This window comes from Mauremys reevesii, linkage group 3 (assembly GCF_016161935.1).
Source record: "Mauremys reevesii isolate NIE-2019 linkage group 3, ASM1616193v1, whole genome shotgun sequence".
Lineage (NCBI taxonomy): Eukaryota > Metazoa > Chordata > Testudines > Geoemydidae > Mauremys > Mauremys reevesii.
In genome coordinates, this window is record NC_052625.1 from 12,598,802 (window position 1) to 12,622,724 (window position 23,923).

General features: G+C 41.8%; 2 protein-coding genes across 16 annotated transcripts in view; one reads left to right on the top strand and one right to left on the bottom strand.

The window, feature by feature from the left end:
- SEL1L2 (SEL1L2 adaptor subunit of ERAD E3 ligase) overlaps window positions 1-18,431 on the bottom strand; it is an 80,145-nt gene extending 61,714 nt beyond the window's left edge. For all 12 annotated transcript variants that reach the window (XR_005595727.1, XR_005595729.1, XR_005595730.1 and 9 more), the window contains exons 1-2: window positions 18,144-18,431; window positions 6,631-6,680 (exon numbers count right to left, since the gene is read on the bottom strand). Coding sequence is in view for 3 of the 12 variants with exons in the window: in XM_039528755.1 (XP_039384689.1) it covers window positions 6,631-6,680; window positions 18,144-18,195 (102 nt within the window). In the remaining 9 variants the exon portion in view is untranslated. The remainder of the gene's footprint in view (window positions 1-6,630; window positions 6,681-18,143) is intronic.
- A 123-nt stretch (window positions 18,432-18,554) lies between these two features.
- The window catches only part of MACROD2 (mono-ADP ribosylhydrolase 2), a 1,304,535-nt gene continuing 1,299,166 nt past the window's right edge, over window positions 18,555-23,923 (top strand). For 2 of the 4 annotated variants that reach the window (XR_005596087.1, XM_039529897.1), the window contains exon 1: window positions 18,638-19,798. Coding sequence is in view for 2 of the 4 variants with exons in the window: in XM_039529897.1 (XP_039385831.1) it covers window positions 19,753-19,798 (46 nt within the window). In the remaining 2 variants the exon portion in view is untranslated. The other 2 variants (XM_039529898.1, XM_039529899.1) reach the window with 2 other exon arrangements.

The following is a 23,923-nucleotide window of genomic DNA, read 5'->3' on the forward strand; positions in this document are numbered from 1 at the left end:
GATGTTTTGGAGCATGAGCTTTCGTGGGTGAATACCCACTTCGTCAGATGCATGCATCCTACGAAGTGGGTATTCACCCATGAAAGCTCATGCTCCAAAACGTCTGTTAGTCTATAAGGTGCCACAGGACTCTGCTGCTTTTAATAAAAAAAGGAGTCATTATCATTTCCCATAACAGACCAGGGTCTTTTAGCTCAGGCAGTAGAAGCTCATGGTTTTTAGATTCAGAGATCCCCACTACCATATACTTATTACTCCTGGAGGAATTCTGCATGACTTTGTACACGCAGAAATCATGTCTGGTGCAGAACTTTTTTCCCTGCAGAAAATACTTTCTGCCCCAGAAATGCTGCAGTTGCACCTTTTGCCCACCAGAGGCCACTGTGGCACCATAAAAGTCAGTAGCATACTTCTTCCACCCACACCCAACAACCTTCCAGGCTCCTTCTCACTCCCTCAGCTCCTCCATTACCCCTGACTCCCCCATCCATTGCTCCACTTCTGACAGGTACAGGAAATATATTTCTGCATTGTCATTTACATTAATTACTCAAGTTCTGTATTAATATGCCTATTGGTGTAAAAAAACCAAAACCTACTTTTTTTCCCGGTCTGTAACAATACAGACATACTTGCTGACAGATATTTTGAAATAAATTACCAAAATAAAATTGAAACTGGCATGATTACATTGTGTTATCGTGACAAAATATGCAGAATTTTGAAGAATTTTTAATTTTTTGATGCAGAATTCCCCCAGGAGTAACTTGTCAGAGCAAAGACTGTTTCTGTGAAGCATCTAACATTCTTGTAAAAACAACGAGGAGTCCTTGTGGCACCTTAGAGACTAACAAATTCATTTGGGCATAAGCTTTCGTGGGCTAGAACCCACTTCATCAGATGCATGAAGTTAAAAATACAGGAGCAGGTATACATTTATCTTGTTAGACTGACATCACACTTGGTAAAGCAACCCCCATCCTTTCATGTATTTATACCTGCTCCTGTATTTTCCACTTCATGCATCCAACAAAGTGGGTTCTAGCCCATGAAAGCTTATGCCCAAATAAAAGTTTACAAGGATACAGTGGCACTGCCTGAGGCCATGTCTATACTTACCGGTAGATCGGTGCTGCTGCAATCGATGGGTCGGGTGAAGACCCACTGAGTCAGTGGCAGAGCGCTCTCCTGTCAACTGCAGTATGGGGCAGCCCTCAACTTTATGATGTTTGAGTTATGACAAACATCAGTTACAACACTTCTACATTGACACCCTGATTCAACTTACAACTATAGGTTTTTAGTTTACAAAGTTCGATCCTGCAATGGAGTAGATTGCAGTTCTGACTTATGATGCAAGTGTAAGGAACCAATTGTATCATAAGTCTGAAGACTGTCTGTACTCCAGCTCCCTGAGAAGAGTAAGGGAAGTCGGCGGGAGAGCATCTCCCATCGACACAGCGCAGTGCAGACACTGCAGTAAGTCAACCTAAGCTACATTGACTTGAGTCACATTATTCACATAACTGAAGTAGCGTAACTTAGGTTGACTTGCCGCAGTAGTGTAGACAAAGCCTGAGATTCCTTTCCAAAGTGGTGATAGACTTCCTATGATCCAGCCAACAGTTATAGAGACAGGGTAAGTTAGGTAATATCTTTTGAAAGCTTGTCTCTTACCAACAGAAGTTGGTCCAATAAAAGATATTACCTCACCTACCTTGTCTCTCTAATATCATAGGCCTAATGTGGCTACAACAACTCTACCTCTACATACACACATGTCCATTCAGGTTAGGCCTTTCCTTGTATGCTTGATATTAAAAGGTCCTAGAGATCCTGCTTAGAGTGAATTAAAGGCTTATAACACCCACCTAATTTTTTGCTTTGATACTTGTGTTATGGTATTGCCCACCACTAAAATGACTTGTCTAAATGTCTGGCTGCTTGCATAGTCTAGTGTAGACTTGGCTTATCCCAGGAATCTCCATTCTCTGGGAATAACTGATACGAAAGCCTTCTAATTCAGGATTTTCCTTGTTTCTTTTTCTCCTTTCACAGTGAAACTTGCTATTTAATAATAGTGATCTGAGACAAGAAAATTTAGCTGGACTAGTGGCTGGAATCCCCCACCCTTTTAACTGAATTTAATTCTTTTTAAATACTTCCACCAAAGTGACTAAAATCGATCTAATCTTGACAATATTATATTTAAATAATTTGTTCTCTACAACCTGAGAATCTTGTTCATGCATATATATCTTTTACCTCCAGGCGAAATTATACTTGCATGAGATGGTTCAGTTGCTGCACTTTTCTATTTTCTCTGGAAGGTTTTTTCATATTTTGAATATGGAACATTACTAGATCATCTTTTCTTAAGCTTCTGTAAGTCTATTAAAACCAATTTTGCTGTAGGCAGTAAGCCAGCCCTAAGCTGAAAAAATAGCTGTGACCCTTTGGAAAAAGGCAAAGAATTTATTAGGAGAAGCATTGTGTCCTCTTAGCAATGCCATTGTTAATTTATCTTTTTGTTCACTCGCATGTCTAACATGCATCATCATCAAATGGCAAAGGCAAATGGAATTGCACTCTGCTGTTCCATATTTTACAGAAACTATTTCAAAATAAAGCAAATATTCGTATTTCAAAGAGGCAAGATTATGTAAACTTACTATAGTAATGCAGTGAACATTAGTCACAAAGAATAATCAAAATTAGGTTTCTGATATGCCATTAATTTAGTAGTTGTGCAGCCAGGGTGACCAGACAGTAAGTGAAAAATCGGGACAGGAGGTGGGGGGGGGCAATAGGCACGATATAAGACAAAGCCTCAAATTATCGGGACTGTCCCTATAAAATCGGGACACCTGGTCACCCTATGTGCAGCTTATAAATGTTATGATATACTTTGACACTATATTAAGCTGTACATTTATCCAGAAGAATAGGAACACAAAATACTATATATATTCAAAGAAACTATAACTGATGTTGGCTATTGTTGAATGTGAATTTTACCTGCTACGTCTAGATGTGACATACAGTGTTGAGGACTGATGTAGAGCTGTTCTGTCAGCTCTACATTGATTGAGGAACCTCATGACACTTGGAGTTTTCCCTGGGGGGCTATTACGACCCTCTTTATGCAAGCAGAGAAGCATAGAGAGGCAGAGAAGCATAGAGAGAATTGGGCTCAATACAGTTTACATAGCTAACTTCTGCATGTCCAAATAGCTGGTTCCTGTTGGTACAAAACACTCATCAGGGAGAAACTATTCCACTAAATGTCACAAAGTCCCTTTCACTGATATTGTTTGAATATTAAAGCCATTAATTCAAGAGGATAGAGATTCTAAAAGAAATACTGGATTAACATATGTTTTTGGGACAGGAAAAGGTACCTAAAATTGATGCGTGAAAAGCAACAGAGTTTTGTTAACAAATGGAGGACACCAAATGGAAATTACCACCGTTTACTAGACTACAAGATGACATTCCCCCCCAAAATTATTGGAGGCTTTGAACTTGACAGGTCAGATCCTCAGCTGCCATAAACCAGTGTAGCTTCATTGACTTACATAAATTGAGGACCTGGCCCATGGACTTCAAAGTCCCCAGAAAGCTACAAGGGAAGAGTTAGACCAGGGGTGGGAAATAATTTTCACAGGGGGGCCACTACACACATTTTGGTAAGTCATCACAGGCTGCACATTTCTACTATGTTAATGGAGGGAGTGCGGGGTCTGGGAGGGAGTTTGGGTGTAGGAGGGAGCTCTAGGCTGGTGCACAGCATTGGGATGCAGGAGAGGGTGAGGGGTGTGGACTTTGGGAGAGAGTTTGGTGCAGGAGGGGGTTCCAGGCTGGGGCAGGGAATTGGGCTGCAGGAGGTGTCACGGGGTCTGGGAGGGAGTTTGGGTGCAGGAGGAGGTTCTGACCTGGGGCAGGGGACTGGGGTGCGGGAGGGGGTGTGAGACGCAGGCTTTGGCCAGGAGGTGCTTAGTACAGGTGGTGCCCAGCCGGAGGCACAGCAGGGCTCAGGCAGGTTGCCTGCATGCCATGGCCACTCTCGGAAGTGGCTGCAGCCGGCAGCTGCTGGCACGTCTCTGTGCACCCCTTAGGGGGAGGGAGGAAGTGGGTCTCTGCGCACTGCCTGCAGGAACTGCCCCCGCAGCTCCCATTGGCCAGATTCCAATGAGAGCTGTGAGGACAGTGCTGGGGATGGGGGCAGTGCGTGGAGCCACCTCCCTCCCTATCAGGGGCGCACAGAGACATGCCAGCAGCAGCCTTCCGCTTCGGGGAGTGGCTTGGGGCCATGGCAGGCAGCCTGCCTGAACGCCCCGCTGCGCTGCGGGACTTTTAGTGGCCCGGAGAGCACGAGGGGGAGGCCAAAGATCCTGGTGGCCTGGAAAGAAATGTTAGGCCAGATCTGGCCCGCGGGCCATATTTTGCCCACCCCTGAGTTAGACGGTTGTCTTTTAACCAATATGTGCTGGCTATCCTGGTAAAAAGGAGCCACAAAGCAGCCACAGTGCCCCTTCATGAATACTCTTAGTAAAGAGAGCTGCTTAGGCAGCTGCAAAGCTCCTCCACACTCTCCCAAGAAACCCCAAATCAGAAAGCTTGTTAAGGTGTAAGGAGGCATGTTAAAGGTGTTCTGTCATTGCTCAACACACAGGAAAAAACTATGGATTCTAATCTCTCCTATAGCTGAAAAAATGGCTAAAAGAATTTTGCTGAAATGCTCCAGAAGTATTTACTTCTAGACTGAAACCAGGCATAGACTTTATCAAATAAGAGATTAAGAAACTTGACTTCAAAAACATAAATTATAATGGGAACTGTCTTGGAATCTTAGTCATGACAGCCTACCATAATAATCTTTTAAAAAATTAGGATGCAGAGCTCAAATGCAGAATTCTGGTACTGTTTCATAAATTGTAAGTGTCTCCCATGTTGAACATAATATTTCTCTTGCTGCTGTTTGCCTTAATGTTTACCAATTCAGAAATCAGATTTATTTCTCAAATGTATTCTAAGAAATGTCCACAGAAATAGCTGAATTATTTAACAAATGAACATTGCTTTCAGATTGATGTTCAGATAAGAAGTATATTGCTTCACTTGAAGAATGGCTACAAAAGCAAACATGATACAGTATAAAATAGACAAGTGTTTAACAAAAAAAAAGATTAGAATTGAAAGGAGGTTTATGAAAACATTTCTCTCTGTAACAAAACCATAAGCACATAATACAGTTTCTTCCATATAACTTTTTTATTTCAAGCAAAAATATTAAAATTCAACTAGATTTCTTCACAAAATGGGCTAACATTTCAAGAAGTGCACTAATAAAAAATAATTGTGTGTGTTATCCAGGCAAATTTGATAAACATATTTTACATATACCACATCTGCAGCTTTAAGCTCATAATTGATCACATTTGGTAAGTAATTATGGTATAAAAAGGTTGCACAACCACTTAGTCAACTGAGGCCAAAATATTCAAAAGTATCTGCCGGTTATGGGTGCTTCAGTTTTGGGGAGTCCAGTCTGAGATAGCTAGAGTTAGATCCAGTACCCACTGAAATCAGTAGGATCCTTTCCATTGACTTCAGTGGGCACTGAATCAGGGAACCTGAACCTGACTTTCAGAAGTGCTGAATGCTCATTTCATTTTAGGTCAATGGAGGATGCAGATGTTCAGCAAATCAAGCTCAAGGTGAGTTAATATTGGACCTCAAATCTGAGAAATCCAAAATTAGTTGCCACTTTTCAAAATTTGTTTGTATATCCTCATCCTAGAACAATCCTACATGGGTTTCAGGGATCCCCCCACCCCACCACTGGCATAAGACTAGTGCATGGAAAGACTTTCCGATCTTGAAAGCACTTGCATTAGTCTTTCAAGTGTTGCTACACTTAGGATGTTGCAAGACATCAGACCTTAAAGTTGAATGATTCTGATTACTATCTAGCTCAGGGGTAGGCAACCTATGGCACGTGTGCCGAAGGCGGCACGCGAGCTGATTTTCAGTGGCACTCACACTGCCCGGGTCCTGGCCACCGGTCCGGGAAGATCTGCATTTTAATTTAATTTTAAATGAAGCTTCTTAAACATTTTAAAAACCTTATTTACTTTACATACAACAATAGTTTAGTTACATATTATAGACTTATAGAAAGAGACCTTCTAAAAACATTAAAATGTATTACTGGCACGCGAAACCTTAAATTAGAGTGAATAAATGAAGACTCGGCACACCACTTCTGAAAGGTTGCCGACCCCTGACTAGCTTTTTCCCCACTTTAGATGCACCATTAACGTAGTAGCAAAATGGGGATTTCCAACTATCCCACGGTGGAATGCTTTCTAAATCTAATGGTTTCTGAGATGTTGGGCTTAAAAATTCGCTCTAGTATCTCAGTGCTGTTCTGTCAGTGGTCCACAACAGAACACAGTGAGTCCCTGGCCTCAGACTAGTGTAAATTCCTTATTTAAAGCAACATTTTACACTGATTAAAAGAATAATAGACAATGTCCATATTTCATGATTACTACACAGCATAGTTAGTTTGGGAGGAAACCCCCAAGCAAACAACCCACAAACTCCACCTTGAGACGTACTTACCTGTTTTGAAACATTTTTTTCCTTCTGGTTTTCAAAACTTTTTTCTGTTTCTGAAAATAACAAAAGCCATCAGTACATCTATTTTTTGTTATAAGTTTAATTTCTGAGCAAACAGAATGTACTCTTGCATATAGAGACAAATTTTATTATTCTTTTAACTGAGTCTTTGCAGATAATTCTAACATATTAGAATATAGGATCCTAGTTAGAAATATGGACAATGTCAGAGATGAAATTCAACTGTGAATGCACAGCACAGACCCCTTGTACAGAGGTTCAGTTACAAAGGCTTCCAGGCTTGGTGCAGGGACCACTGTAGGGGCTGGAGGAGATTACCTTTACCACAGGTTAGGAGGTAAATTTAAGTGTAGTGTAATTCTGCGGGACTCCATGACAGCTCTTCCAGCTCCTGGGCTGGAATAATGAATGTCATCTCTGCAGCTCCCTACATGAGTAAGCATGAACTGAATTGCCCCTCTGTGGTTAGCCTGCAGTGCTACCACCTGCGAATAACCTGAAAAACAATCATGCCACTACTTCAGCAATGTTGAAAAAATCCTGTATTTTCTTTAGGAGAACTGTCTGACCTTTACATTTATAATATTTTTCTATAAGGAATGGGTCCCCACTGTGATAAACTCTGTAGAAAAAAGATACAACACACTATAAGATAGGGGAAGAAAGGAAAAGTGGAAAGGTGAGAGTGTTATGAGAGAACTGGATTTGATATAACCCACAGCATCTTGTGCACTTAGCCCCCATAAGCTGGAAAGGAGAAAACTACAGCATCAGGAGAAACCTGGCCTTGGCTCAGACAGAACTAACAGCTGCAAACTGCAGTTTTACTAACTAAGACAGATAAAGTGAAAGGACAGATTCATGAGAAGTGGTGGGGAGTGTGGAAAACTGATCTTGATTCTGGGTGCCAATGTTCGTAAGCTTTTACTGAGGCTACTTTGCTTAGAAGAAGAAGAATGAACTATTATTGGCTATTGCTAGGGAAATTTAGTCTAGTAGGGGTTACTATGAGTTATGTGCTTTGTTCTGAGAAAATTTATAGAGCGTTTACTTAGAGTTTGCTTTGAAGAAGCAGCAAAGAGTCCTGCGGCACCTTATAGACTAACAGACGTATTGGAGCATGAGCTTTCGTGGGTGAATACTCACTTCTGGTATTCACCCACGAAAGCTCATGCTCCAATACGTCTATTAGTCTATAAGGTGTCACAGGACTCTTTGCTGCTTTTACAGATCCAGACTAACACGGCTACCCCTCTGATACTTTGGAGACGGTTTTTTTGGCTGTTTGTTTGTTTTGTTTTTTAACAAACAAGGAGTCACTGACAAACTCCCCAGCAGCTAGGAGAGAGGCTGACCACCCTGATGTTGTCGTTTGATGCCACCTCAGTCTTGGGGTAACTATTTTTGGGGTGTCCTAAGACTATTTCTATTTTAGATGTATGCTTTATACTAAATAAAAACAAGGATTTTTGGGTAGAAGCACTCTTGGGTGTACCAATCATTTATCAGACAGAGGTGCTGTGTCCCCCACTGATTTATTTCCTGACACCGCTGGAAAGCAGAGATTAATTACCACAGCTTTGGGTTCAGATAACCCTAGGTAACAATACATCATAGTTACATACCAATGCACACAATTTATTGGATATGAATTCTTAATTTTTTAAAAAAATCTGTAAATGACTTCCCTAACTGCCCCACTAACTAGCTAATATTATTTAGCTGAGGTATTTTTGAAAAATATCTGAAAATATAGTTCATTCCCATTTACACTGCAAGACTGACCTGTGGACAAGGTCTCCTAAGCAGTAGAAATTACAATTTGTAGACAGGACCTTAGACTTTGAAAACTTATTCACTAACATTAATGGTAGGTATCTGATAAAAGCTAAGTAAACACAGGTTAGCACCTAAAAAACTAGAAAATACAATTATTAATCTTCTTAACAGAAAGATAAGCCGCTTAGACTTCTCCCTAGAAAAAAATCTTTATAATTATTCCATCCTTACTGAATTGATGTTTTATTCCCCTATTTGCTAGTGTGGCTAGAAATGGGCATTACAGCTAAGTGTAATTTGTGGTATTGGACATATGACTTAACATAAAATGGCATCTTTATAGTAAGCTACATGAGCAAATATACCAACACACTTTTTTTTGTCTGGCAGGTGAATTATTATATTATTTGATGGACCAAAATTTATTTGCCTGACCAAATGGATTAAAACCAATGAAGCCAAGGGAATATGTGACTGTATTTCCTTATTTTATCCTTTAGTTACAAAACTACCAACTAAACTAATCAACCGACTAAACTTGTAATTACCTGCCTAAAGCTTTATTTTATTTGCCCAAGACAAGCAAACCAGCACATTATACATATTTGTTAACAGCAGAATAAATGATCAAAGGGTTGTAGCTAACTAATGCTCAATACCATTTGCCAATAGGCATAATGTCATTACATGAAAACTGCACCCAGAAGTTTGAGAGTTCAAAAGGTAAAATGTAATTCTCAGCATAAATAACAAGTGAGATGTACATTAAGTTTTAAATTAATATTAAATTTAATATCTGAAGGTATCCATGTTACTAAAAGCTAATATTTGTGACACTAGCAGTGCCAAACCCCAAACAGAGTGAATGTAAACTGGTTTTCCAATATGATAGAAATACTGGTTAAACAGTCAGAAGTAAATATCTTATGCTTACTATTTAAGAGCACAGTTCTACATTGGAATTCTTTAGCATGGACTTTGCGCCTGCACAGAGTCCCATTGAAATCAATCAGGGGTCCATAGAAGCAGATCTTGATTCCGAATTTGGGCCAAAAATACTTTGTTAAAATATTACTTTTATTATTGTTATTTAAACAAGTTGTAAACCTATTTAAAATTTTTGTATATCTCTTTTACAGCACTAGTGTCACAAATTAAAACACTTTTCATTACAGAATCAGAATTGATAACTTTAATTATACTCTTCAAACTTTCAAAATTCTGGGCTGAGCAAAAAAGTTGTGACTTTCTTTTAAATTAGAGCAAAATTGGAGGAAGTAATTAGAACACAACTCAAAGTTAAAATAAATGTTCAGTTACATTACATAATATAAATCCTTGTGTGGCAAAAAAAAACCACTTTCTCTAAAAACTAGTTGATAGTATCTAATTGGAATCGTGTCTTTACCTTACAATTTGTGTTTTATAATTGTGATACACGTAAATGCAAGGGGGAAAATGGGCACTACAGTCATTTATCATGCAGTATAAAACTAACAGCTTTCTTCCTTTTTGTAGCATTTAATGCAAATTTAACAGATTTAATTACATTTTATAACTATTTAAGTACTATTTTTTAAAGTGAAATATTAGGTGTAGAGTACTACACAACTCATTTAGCATATAACTTTTGCAATTAAACAAATTTTACAGGGAATCTGTACTTCACAAGCATACTATATAAAAATGTTTTTATGATGGCAACTTCTAGTAATACTTCGTTTTGACCGAGAAATGAATAACTTTTAAATTCCCTCCTCTTTAAACATTGACAACTTTCTTGCAAAAAGATGGGTATTTATCTGTATTGTAACTGTTGCTTTTTGAGAAGTATTCAACTCAGGCATGCAGGCACCCAGCAAACTGAAGCCAGAGAACTTTCGAAGCAGCGCCTACCCTTTGGACCTTGTAGTCCCTCCCATGGCTATATAAGGGCAGCGGCGCCCCAAAACCCCTCAGTTCCTTCGCACTGGAATCCATGGCTGGAGGCTCTGAGATGGAGGCTGGATCATGGAATGCATGTCTGCACCCACGTTTCAAAGAACAGCAGTTACTATACAGGTAAGTAACTCAACTGGAATTGCTCATGTCAGAGAGAGACCTTGGAATTCATAGAGACTTGTAGGGCCCCACTGAACTCCATTTTTTGAGCTGGAGTCACTGCTGACTTTGCTTTGTTCACAATCAACTCCAATCAATGAAAGAAGTCCACAGTGAAGTGGACATGACTGAGGTTTATTCCTCAGATCTGCCTCTCATTAGCCAATCATCTATATAGGGGAAGACATGAATTCCCCTCCTTCTGAGATAGGCCACTACCAGTTATGCATTTGGTAAAGATGCATGGGCTAGATGGCAGGCCAAAGGAGAATACTGTGTACTGATAGTGTTTACTGGCAACAAGGAATCTCAGAAATTTCCTGTGGCCTGGGAAAACCACCACACAGAAATAGGCATCCTGAAGATCGAGAGCAACAGACGAGTTGTGATTTGATGGGGGAAGAATAGTTGCCAGGGTAACCATGTGGAATCTCATATACTTGATGTATTAGACTCACAGACTTTAAGGTCAGAAGGGACCATTGTGATCATCTAGTCTGACCTCCTACACAATGCAGGCCACAGAATCTTACCCACCCACTCCTGTAACAAACTCCTAACCTATGTCTGAGTTACTGAAGTCCTCAAATCGTGTTTTAAAGACCTCAAGGTGCAGAGAATCCTCCAGCAAGTGACCCATGCCCCAAGCTGCAGAGGAAGGCGAAAAACCTCCAGGGCCTCTGCCAATCTTCCCTGGAGGAAAATTCCTTCCTGACCCCAAATATGGCGATCAGTTAAACCCTGAGCATGTGGGCAAGACTCACCAGCCAGCACCCAGGAAAGAATTCTCTGTAGTAACTCAGATCCCACCCCATTTAACATCCCATCACAGACCACTGGGCATATTTACCTGCTAATAATCAAAGATCAATTAATTGCCAGAATTAGGCTATCCCATCATACCATCCCCTCCATAAACTTATCAAGCTTAGTCATGAAGCCAGATATGTCTTTTGCCCCCACTACTCCTCTTGGAAGGCTGTTTCAGAACTTCACTCCTCTAATGGTTAGAAACCTTGGTCTAATTTCAAGTCTAAACTTCCTACTGTCCAGTTTATATCCATTTGTTCTTGTGTCCACATTGGTACAAAGCTTAAATAATTCCTCTCCCTCCTGATATTTATCCCTCTGATATATTTATAAAGAGCAATCATATCTCCCCTCAGCCTTCTTTTGTTTAGGCTAAACAAGACAAGCTCTTTGAGTCTCCTTTCATAAGACTGTGGAAATCAAGGATAGGTCTCACCTCTCCCTTGGTCTTGGAGATCAGGAGGTACTGAGAGTAGAATCACTTTCCCCAGTGAAAAGGAGGAACCTCCTCTGTAGCTCCCAGAGCACACAGAGTCTGGACCTGCTGAAGAAGCAGTAGTCTGTGAGAGGGATCCCTGAAAAGAGATGGGAAGGCAGGATGGAAAGAAACTATATGGCATACCATGATTCCACAATGCTTAGAATCCATCTGTCTGTAGTTCTTTCCCAAGCACTGTAGAAGTAAGACTGCCTGTCCCTGAATTGAGATTGGGTTGAAACATTCACAAATGGTGTGTTGCTCTTGATATGAAAGTCCAATATGCTGCCTCCCCAAAGATGGAGGATGGGCTGGTTGGGTAAAACTAGACCCAGAAGATCTTCTCTGTGATTTCTCCTTTTTCTGGAGAAGCATTGCTGCCTAGCATGGTCAGATGACTGGCAAAAGATGACTGGCTAAGAGCAATACTGCTTGTGGTGTTGCTGACCCACATCTCTTTGTGGCCTGGGTGTTAAACCCCCAAAGATGGTAAAGTATCTCAGGAATCCTTAAAAATGTAAAGTTGTCATAGATCCACAGGTCTGGTGCTCTCGCATGGCTCTGGAACAGTCTCTGGGAGGACACCGTTAGAGTGTTAACCCCCTTACGGTCATATTATTTCACTGGAGTAAGCCCCTAGGCTTCACCATCTCCTAGGTACGAACTTTGGAGCCTTCAGCACCCGTTTCACACTGTGAGTTTCCCTCACATTGGCCACCTGAGGGAGACTTGCACACCTAAAGGGAGCAATGCATCCTCAACCTCTTTAGACTGGAGTGACTCTCAGACAGTATTGTAAAAACAGAAGGGTTTATTAGATGTCTGGAACACAGTGCAGAAAGGTCTTAGTCAGCATCAAGAATAGAAATCTATAGCATAGTCCGCCTGGGTCAATCCTGAGCCCAGACCCCCTCTTTGTCTCCAGTACAGAAGAGAATCTTGCTTCCAGCAACCCATACTACATCACACCCAAAGGGCCCCTCCTCCATCCTTTGTTCTGATTCCCAGGCAAAACAGGTCACCTGGTCAGCCACCTTAGCAGTTTTTTTCTCCTCCTTTTTTGCCCTACTCATATAAAACAAAGTTAGCAAGAGTCAGACTACGAGAAAAAATCAGGCCCCATTACAAAGCAGATGCCTATGTAGGTTCACTATCCGATACGTGAATTAAGTATTCACATAAATATATTCCACAACACCCCCAATACAAGGTTATGGTGTAAACACACTCCCCAAAGATGATACCGGGACACACTGACCCCTCTAAAGATAAAGATGATGGATAGAGATGTTTTGATTGAACCAGCATGCATAAGGTAAAGGATGGTAATTAACCACGTCAGAGGGGCAATATGTAAATTCTGCCTTATTCAGTGCACAGAATAGATGGTGTTCACTTAATAATGAGCTTTTCAGTATTTTGTTTTATTTTCATAATTCAAAGTGTGACCCATGCCTTACTTCCTACATGATATTCAAACCCTGCTCCAAAGACAGAATTATTAATTTCCTTATGAGCTTTTTTATGACACTTATCACTAAAGCATCTGAGTGCTTCACAACTTTTAATGAATTTATTTTCACAATACCCCAATGAGGTAAGGGGATGGTATTACCTCCATTTTACAGATAGGGAGCTGCAGCACAGAGATTAAGATAAAAAGTTTTCACTAATTTTGGGTGCCCAATATAATACATCTAGGACCTGATTTTTCAGTGTACTTGGTATTATATAGCACTTACATGTTTAAGGCACAACTCCACAGACTTCAGTTGCAGCTGTGAATGCTCAGCATTGCAAATCAGGTCCCAGGTCTCAAGTTGGGCATCCAGAAAATGAGGAACACATAATTAGTGACAATTTATCAGCTGGAAACTCTTCCCCCTGTGGGAAAGTGTACTCAGTGATAGAAAAAGAGTGCTTGGCTGCCAAATCGGCAATCGAGAGCCTGTGGTACTACCTCCTAGGAAACAAGTTCACACTAGTTACAGATCATGCTCCCTTATGTTGGCTGAATGTGATGAAAGAAACAAACCAGACATGAGATGGTACTTGTTGCTACAACCATATACCTTTCAGATACAGCACTGAGCAGGAAATTTGCAGCACAAGACCAATTTTTCTGTCCAGGGAGGTAGCCTATGCTAGTCAAGGCAGGGCGTCAGTCTTGCAAGGAAGATATATAATGGGGTCTACCAAGCCCCATCCTGAACATAGAAGGGGGAGGAGAGTCCCTCCTGTTTACAAGCAAGCAGCTTGGAGCTTTCAGTTGTGGAGGCAGACACCCACTGCTGCAACCAATAAAAGAAATAGGGCCTGCTGTAAAGGCAAGAGTGCAGAGAAGGAAGGTGAGGCCGAAAGGCCTGGGTAGCAAGGTGCTGAAAACCCTGCACCAGGCTGCCTCCAAACATCTAGGCAACTGGAAGAGATGACAAGCCTAGGAAGCGAGCGGCTGACAGGCTGAAAGGAAGGTGAGGCTTCAAACACGGACCTCACCAAGAACAAACTAAGGGGCACCAGCCACCAGTCAGATGAAGCTGAGGCCCCTTGAGAGGCCACCCCAAAAGGCTGTGACAGTCAGCAACCATGGAGAACAATAATATATATCTAGATTTCGATAGGTGCTAGCTGATTACTACATTTTTATTTATAAATGCAGATTTAAAATGAAACCATCAACTTGAATCTAGTTAGATAAAAATGAGTTAAAAGTACTTTCAGGTACTACACTTGAGTCCCATAGCCAATGTTTTTCTATTTTCAAACTATTTTTCTCTTCCCTGCTGCTGGGTGGAAAAATTCATACAAACAAAATAAAATTTTCTTCATATAAACAAATGGAAATTTTGTGCAAAGTATTGTCAAATGCACAAAATAAGGAAACTGAAAATGTTAGTTTAAAATGCCCCCAAGTAGGAAAAAAAAAAAGATGAGCAAAATAGTCTTTAGGAAAATTACTAAAATTGTGCAATTAGATCCCATAGACATTAAAGTAATTTTTCTTCAGGGGAAAAAAAAATCTGTAGAAGCTGAAAAACATGATGTACTGACTGCATGCAGATGCAATAGCAATCAGGATTTTAAAAGTTGCAAATTTGGATATGGTGTGCTTAATGTAATTTGAGCATTAACATTTATGTTGGCATAGAGAAATCTTGTTTTGTTTTGTTACTGTATGGTTGACAAGGTAACCTGTGAATACTCCCTCCCAACATCTTGTATCAAACCAGTATTTTTCAAGAAAAAAATATCAGTGAGTCTGATCAGATCAAGGATACTTCAGACATGTAGCACTATAAGTCCTAAGTGGAGCATTTGTGAAAAGCGATGATGTGCTTGTCCACCATAAGCTAGAACTTACAAAAAACTTTTTTAAAACTACAAATATTCAGTATTTGGGTATTCCTAAATTGATTGACATTGAGGACCTATCAGTTAAAGATTCAACTTTTAGCTTTGATTGCAAATGACCTGTTTTAAAAATAGTGCAAACGTATTGTATATCAACACCCCGCCCCCCAATAAACAACCTCTTACACTGACTAGAACTATTACAGTGTCTGATCCAAAGCCCTATGAAGCTCAGTCTTCCATGGACTTCTGTCAGCTCTGGAGCAGGCCCACAGTCATTTTTGCAACTTTTTATAACAAAGACTCGATAATGAGAGAGGTCTGGAGATTAAAAGGTAATCAGAATGAGGGTTTTTTTGGGGGGTGGTGGTGGAAAGAGTGGAATCCATTTTTCATTATACCTCTAAAATAAGTCATAATTGGCACACTAAGTTATTAACTTGATCATGTGATTTTTTCCCCCTGCATTTTAAGACCTCAGTATTATTTTCTGTTACACTTGTTTAATTGAAGATAAACTGTATTTTTACTAGTCATTTGTTACTGTCACAGCATAATAAAAACCAGAATTTGCTACATGTATCCAAAGAAATTTGATTTAGATTTTGCAACTTGATACATCTTTGCTCCCTGAATATCAATATCTTGTGAAGCTTTGTTTTTCAACATGTCTGAGTTTTAGTTTATAAAGACACATTTTGCACACTTTTTCTCACATGCAAATTATTCATTTTATACATCTTACAGAAGATGTCCAATTTTTTCCTGCACTTCAGTATCTCATAATGCTCATTTCTGAAGAACTTATAGGAGGACTTGATACCATTAAAATATTTTCTTTGTGATTCATTATTTTATTTCTGCATTTTTGCAGCCTAAAAGTAAATGGGAAAATAAAGATTGTCACAACATTCAACAATTTTTGGATGAATTATTTAAAAAGAGGAAAAGTCCAAATTTGCTAAATTGTCCATGACCTTTTAGGTTGTTGGTCAAGACTGACAGAATGTTGTACTATAGAGAAGCCTGATCATGGGGGATTGGTCCTGCTTTGAGCAGGGGGTTGGACTAGATGACCTCCTGAGGTCCCTTCCAACCCTGATATTCTATGAGTCTATGAGTCACGTAAACACTTATGCAAATGAGTAATTTTGCTCAAATGTGTAAAGTTACTTATAAGCATAAGTGGCTATGGGATTGGACCTAAATATATGTATTTGACTAATAATGAGAATGCATATCTAAGTGACAGTGTCAAATAGTTTTTGCCCTAAAATTTAGGTTTTATTTATAAATTTTATTTTGTTAATTAAGGCCTTGAGCCTGCAACTGACTCTGCATGTGTGGTCCCCTGCTCCCTCTGTAGCCCTCTTGACTTCTATGGAGCTCTATACAGGCATCCACCTTTACCCATTTCATTGTGGGATCAAAATTATTGGCCTTGATCATCCAATGTGATCCATGAAGATGGAACCTTACGCCCAAACACAACAGTACAAATGAAGTCAGTTGGGCTGTGAATGGATGCAGGGGTTTATCTATGCAGCTTTCATTGAGGAGTTATTTTTGCCTTACTGTTATAAAAGTAATTGAAACAAAATTTGGTGTGTTTACATTTAAATATTTCCTTGCAGTGTTTGCAACCTAAGCAGGCAGCACTGTTAACTACAGGAATTAGAAAGTGAAACTGATCTGAAAGTAACTACAAACTGTATGTTTCACTTAATCTACTGCACCCAAGCTAGGAAATGGAAAGAGTAAACACAATTTATTATGGCTAAATTACATTTTTTCAAAATTATTTCAGAGTTAGGGGTTAAAATCAGTATTTTAAAATAAATTTTTCTATTACAATAACAACACAACAGATTGACTGACTAAATTTTTTTTAAACTACTACAATATTATATAGTCTGTTTGCTGGTTGTTGTTTTGTTTTTTCATTTCTCTCAGCTTTGAAAGTCAGGTAGAAAGTTTCACTTTTCTTTACACACTTTTCACTGATATTTTGTCTCATGAACTAATACAGTGCTGCAATGTTGGGTTGCAAATGGTGCAGGGGAATATCTATGTGTGTGTATATATATAGTAAAGTTTATAGTCCAGTGTGCATTTTAAATTAAATAAAATTCTGTTTTAGATCATGATAAAAATCTATTTTAAAATCTAAAAGTTGGGTCCCAGGCACTAAGAGCAAAGATTTTATTTTAAAAAATGAAATAACTACTCTTGTCCCAAACACCAAACTCTCAGTTGAGTGATCACAAAATGTAAATTTGACATTGCTCAAGCTAATTTGTGACCTGCGAAATGCAGTGCAAAGAGGGTAATAGTTATATGTCGTTTTTCCCCCAATGTCATATTGATTTCTGAAGTCAAATGTCACAAAGGGAAGCAGCTATAACAGAGGATTAGGTTGGGTTGTGTGTAACATGGTAATGCAAGATTATAATGTTCCTCCATCATCATCATCATATATATTTACAACTGTCATTCTATTGTTTTGCAGTGGCTGCATTTGGTGGGACAAATTCTGAAGGTGGCATAATTCTTGGATGGTTAGGCACCACATTATTATTAAAGTGATGACAGTGAAATGATCTTAAACTAATCTCACAAATTTTAATTACCGGTAATGATGACACAGGGTAGGAAACTATAGTTCGAGTGCACAAGAACCTGAAAGTTAACCAACCACAAAGTGTATTTTCAAACACGGAGCTCGAAATTTTCAAAAATGAGTGTAGGTGCCCAACAGGTGGAGAGAACAGACTTGATTTTTCACAAGGGCTGAACAATAGGTGCCCCAGGAAAAACCAAACCCCTGGAGTGATGCCTTAAGTTGGGCACCCAGATGTGAGGCACCGAAACTCATGAGTCCTTTTGTTAGTCTCTACTTGTTTTCGTACATCAAGTCGCTCGCTCGCCCCGGCTTTAAGGAGGGGAAAGCTGCTGTAGTGCAATGTCAGATACCTACTGTGCACTGAGACCAGGAGGGCCAGCAGCAGCGCCACACTCAGAGCCTTCATCGCAGAGCAGCTCCTGCTGCTGTCAGTGTCACTCTCCCCCAGGGACCCCGCATGGGGCAGGGGCCGCAACCGCCACCTGCCCCCGCCCCCAGCTTCAGGGCAGGGACGGGCTCCCCCCAAGGCCCCTCTTCCACACACCCAGGGCAGGGACGGGCCCCAGCTCTAGACGCTACCGGCCGCGGCCACCTCAAAGGTCCGAGCGCCGGCCGAGCTCCTCCACTCACGCCCGCCCCCGGCGCAGGCTCGGCCCTGATGCGGTTACTTAGCAACCGTTTCCTCACTCGCGGCCAATCCCCGCCTGCCGTTCCGCCTGACCTTCAACCCGGAAGTGAAATCTCCGTTCACTGGGTCTAACCGAAAGGGCCGAGGGCAGGCAGGCAGGCTCCCGGGCGCGGCGCTGGTGCCCGGGAGCTGCCTGCAGGACGCCCCTTGCCCGGTGAGGGGAGGAGCCGGGCAGCGGCATGTGGGGTGACTGGGTGGAAGCCGCAGTCAGTAACCCCAGTGTGTTTTGGGTGGGAGCCCCCTGCTCCCAGAGCCGCTTCCCATGGGGCCCGGGGCGTGCGTGTGTCAATTGCTGTGGCCTCTTCCCGCCCTCCGCCTCGGGGCAGGGACGAGCCGCACGCGGGCCCTTGGCACGTGAGCGCGACGCCGTGACAGAGGGGCAGGATCCCTCCCTCCCCCCGACTCACAGCCACAGCGCGGGGCGCAGCAACAGGCCAGCGAAGGCTGTTACACAGGATCGCCTCCCGCCTGTGAGCAACGTGTCGCACCTAAGCACAGACGGCCGCGGGCTGGGGTCCGTGGGGGAGAAAGGGCTGAGATATGCCGCCGAATTGGGGAGGGGGGAAAAGAGAGATGAGTCACAAAGCAGCGGTGCAAAAAAAGCCTCTCCCTGGGGGCTGGGGAGGACGACTACGCTGGGGACAACCCCACATTGCAGTGAAGCGCCCCCGGACTATGGGCAGCAAGGGAGTCCCCCCCCTATAAAGAAGGGCGCTTGGGTAAAGGGAGGGCACCTCCCTTGGCCTTCCCTGGAAAGAAGAGGCACCTCCCTACTGCTCCCCCGGGGAGGGAGCCACCCAAGTGTTTCCCTCCACCCATGCACAGAGAGGGGACCCACCCTGATTCCCCTTCGGATGGACGGGGACGCCTCAGAGCCGCCCCGCTCCCCCACCCCTTGCCCGCGAGGAGGGAATCGCCCCGCGGCGAGGGAGCCCGCCGTGGCCTGAGCCGACTCGTGTGCCCGGCGCTGCCCCCGGCCTGTCCCTTTAAGGCCCCTCCCCTCGGCCGCGGCGCTGGAGTCCGGGTGCTGTCGGCGGGGAGGGGGCTGATGAGCGGCGGCCGCCGGAGCCAACGGGCTGCGGGGAGGGAGGCGGGCGCTGCGGGGGTGTCGGGTTAGAGCGAGGCGTGACCCACTTGACAGGCGCTGTGAGCCGCAGGGCAGGAGCGAGCCGGGCAGGGGGACGCGGGGGACGGCCGCCGGGTCAGCGATTTTCCCCCCCATCTCCGGTGAGCCTGGGGAACGTGCAGCTCAAAGCCGCCGCCAGCCACAGCACCATGTACCCCGGCAACAAGCGGAAAAAGCTCTGGAAGGAGGAGAAAGGTACCGGCCCCCCGCAGCCCTCTCTCAGCCGGGCAGGGCACCCTGTCTCCCCGCCGGGTGGGGGGCCTCTTTCCCTGCCCGCCCGGGGGGGAGGTACTCCCTCCCCTCAGCCCTACCTCTTGCCCTGCCCCCCTTTCCTAGTGGGGCCCCCCCTGTCCTCCTGAGGGGCAGCGTAACCCTCCCCCCACCCCGGTGGGGCAGCTGGTAGGTCCCCTGGTCCCACTATCCTTCTTGCTGGGGGGCAGAGTCTCCTTCCTCTTCTCTGTCCCACTCCCCCTGCTGCTATCTCGGAGGGACAGTGTCTCAACCTGCCTCGTTGTACTAGGGGAATGGTTCTCCTGGGTTTTGAGCCACCCCCGTGGCTCTGAGGTGTGAGTTCCCCAGTTGCTCTTATGCCTTGAATTTCTCTATCCTCTTCCATCATGTGTGGGCAATGCTGCTGGAACTAGGGGTTCTGGGGGTGCTTCCCCACCCCCTGCTTGAAGTAGTACCATGGTTGTTCCAGCACCCCTGTTTATGGGTCATCCCCCCACTTTCCTGTGTGCTGCACCTTTCACTGGGGTATGTGTCTTTACTGCCAGTGTTTCCCTTCTCCAGCCATCCCTCTGTGTGTGTGTGACAGTCTGGCCATGAGCTTCCTTTCTTTTCTTTGGTATATTTCTGCTGTCTTTCTCAAACAATCACCTTTTCCTTGTATGTGACTTCTCCTTTTCCTTGCGTTCTCTCTGTCCCTCTCTCTTCCTTTGAATGACTGTGGATTCTCCCTCTTCCTAAACCCTTCTTCAAGCCTCATCTTTCTCCCAAGAGGCTATTCCAGTCAGCATAAACACATATTTGTATTGTGTGTGTTTAAAACAAAACTTGTTTTGTTGGTTTTTTACATAGGGATGACGTTGTGAAATAACTGCACTACTTGGGGGTGGGGTGGAAACGTGAAGTAGCGTGTTTATCCCTATCCTTACCCCTTCTCTTTTTTCCTTTTTATTTTCTAGATCTAGGTAGGAAAACATATCTGCAGTGCTACTTATCACAAAACAGACATAAAATACAGAGAGAAGTTTGAAACAATTTCAAGTGTCTAAAAGCACAATACATTTTTTTTTTTTAAGTAGCTGGGGGAGGTTGGAGAGAAAAAAGAGGGCTACATAGAGACAGAAAACTGAACACTTCAATGGCCCTAACTGAAGGAAACATTTTGAAACCAAATTTAAATCTTAACTTTATTTTTATCAAATGCTAGTTTTGACTGAGAGGCCATTTAAAATGGAAGAAGAGAAAAAGGTGTTAAATTGAAAAAATACAAGTGAAATATTTCCTTTATAAACTACTCTGTAGAAAAAGTAAATATTCCATACAATGTATGTAAAAAGAACTAAAACTGATTCTACTGCTATAAAGTTAGTCATATGAAAGGTTGGTATGTTCAGGTAGGTGAGAAAGTTATATAAGATACTAAATTAAGTGTTTAATCCAAACATAACTCCACTTTAACTTACATGGGTTTTTATTGTTGTTTAACTATTGAACACGGATAGTAGCTTAAATAAAACGTATTGATCTTCTTGGCACGAACCTTGCAATGGCAGCTAAGTGAAATCTTCATGGTAGAAAACAGATGAGCCCCCTCCTGTGAGAAATGTTTCCCTTTTAGTAAGGGAACTGACTTTTTTTAGAACTGTATCCTGCCTTGAAAACTCTGTAATCAATCTAATAGGAAAGTTTTTTCTTCTTCTTCTTAATTGGATAAAAAGCAACTTGTCCACAAACACAGAATTACCATCAAACTGATCTTGCAATTTTGGTCTTATTGTATTGACTGTTTTGAAGGCAATCCAAACATACACACAATAATAGAAACAGTACAAAATTCTGTTACCAGTATCAACTAATATAAATTTAGTTCAGTTGTTTAGCCCTGGAAACACTCATGTTGACCTATTTAGTGTTCACATAAAATAGAAAAACTACACTCTTAAGCAGCAAACAAGTATGACAGACAAATGTAAAATATTATTCTTTTTCATATTTTGTTGTTGCTGTTTCTTCTACTGTAGGATTCCTATAATTTATTATCAGTAAGATAGTACATGGAAGCCAGGGCCTTGTTGTGCTAGATGCTGCATGACCATAACAAACAGCCGCTACCTGAGAGAAGACTAAGTCTAAACATAACTCCATGGGGGGGGGGAGAGCAAAACAAATACATAATCAATCTGCCTGAGGCTAGCCCAACTTTTTATGTTTCACTTAAATGTACAAGTTATTTATGTGGCATGGGCTCTACAGGCAAAAACTACTTACATGAGCTGAGATTTTTATCTTGCATGCCTGATGCTATTGTTCCTACTTGCAGTGAATAAAATGACAGTCAAATTGTGATGGGCACTCTTAATTTTGAGCTCCCTTCTTTTGCAGAATATTTATTCAGTATCTTTAATACATGATCAAGCAATACTAACTTCCTGCAGAAATGTTAAAGGGATGCACTTGGTTTACTTAGAGGCATGTGGGGAGGGGAGAGTTTTTTATAAAACTTAAAACTATGAATGAAATAGGGACTTCACATTTGCAGGCAATTACTGTACCAAAGTTGATAGATTCCCTAAGCATGAGCAGCATTCTAATAGGAATCTCAGTACCTTTCTACCTCTGGCATTTGTCAGGGGAGCTTCTCATCAAGGGTTTATATCCTGGATTTGGTGGTGAGGGATGCTCCTATTTCATCATTTCTATTGTCTAGTAAATGTCCTTAAGGCTTGATTAATCTCTCTTGCTTTCTCTTTATAGCTGTGTTGGTCCTGGGATATGAGAGAGACTGGGTGGGTGAGTTGATATTTTTATGGGACCAATCTCTGTTGAAAGAGACAAGCTTTTGAGCTTACATACCTGAAGAATAGGGATAGCTCAGTGGCAGGGGGATGGATAGCTCAGTGGTTTGGGCATTGGCCTGCTAAACCCAGGGTTGTGAGTTCAATCCTTTAGGGGGCCACTTAGGGATCTGTAGCAAAAATTGGTCCTGCTAGTGAAGGCAGAGGGCTGGACTCAATGACCTTTCAACATCCCTTCCAGTTCTAGAGATTGGTATATCCCCAGTTATTTATTTTATTTAAGAAGAGCTCTGTGGAGCTCGAAAGCTTGTTTCCTTCACTAACAGAAATTGGTTCAATAAAAGATGTTACCTCATCCACCTTGTCTCTCATTTGATTACTAGATGTCAATACTGCAATGTCTGTATTGTAGATGCCTAACTTCTGGATGTGTGTATATATAGATAGAGATGGATATAGATATTTCCTCCCCTGGTTGTCTTCCTACCAGGTGATTGCCTGCAGTGTCTGTCTGTGACTGCTGATCATTCACAAGCTGCAGCAGTGTGAAATTGACCTTTTTTTCCTTTCTGTTTCACTCTTTACCTGGATCTTACAATTTCATGTTAACACTAGAGCCAGCTCTCTGCAAACTAAGGAAAATAACACTTTATTGATTCAAATTTGAAAGGTGATATATACAAAGGTGATATATACAGCTATAGATATTAGACTTTTCTGAGAACTTAATTTTAACAGAAACTGATAGTTTAGGACTACACTGCTCCACACAAGTAAGTTTCAAGCCCTGCTAGTAATAAAGACATAGAATAATTTTGTTTCTTGAAGGCAACAACGTGACTTGTACTTTTTTCACTAAAATACAGTAGAACTCTGTTTGTCCTGCAGCTCTGAAGTTTTGAGTGTGTCTATAGTACCAATTGATCTCTGCAATTTGAGGTTCATCTTTCTGTAGTACCTGTAGCACATGTGAAATGTTTGTTTAATCCTTGAGAGCACAGAATACAACAATTGAATTACATTGAAATTTTATTGAATAATAATCTAATGACACTGATTTTTTTTTTAATTTTCTTTCTAAAGGTCCAATTAAGGTACATAACCTGGAGGATTGGAAAAAAATACATAATGTTTAAGTTGGTTTAAAAAATATTGCAATGTAAAAATGTTTATTAAAGGAGACTCCCTCTCATTCTAGTGAGAAGTCAAACTGATTATTGGACTTCAGTTTTAGAAATTTCTAAGTATAATTTACATCTCCTGAAAGATACCAGTGTTTATCTGAGCAGTAGCGTCT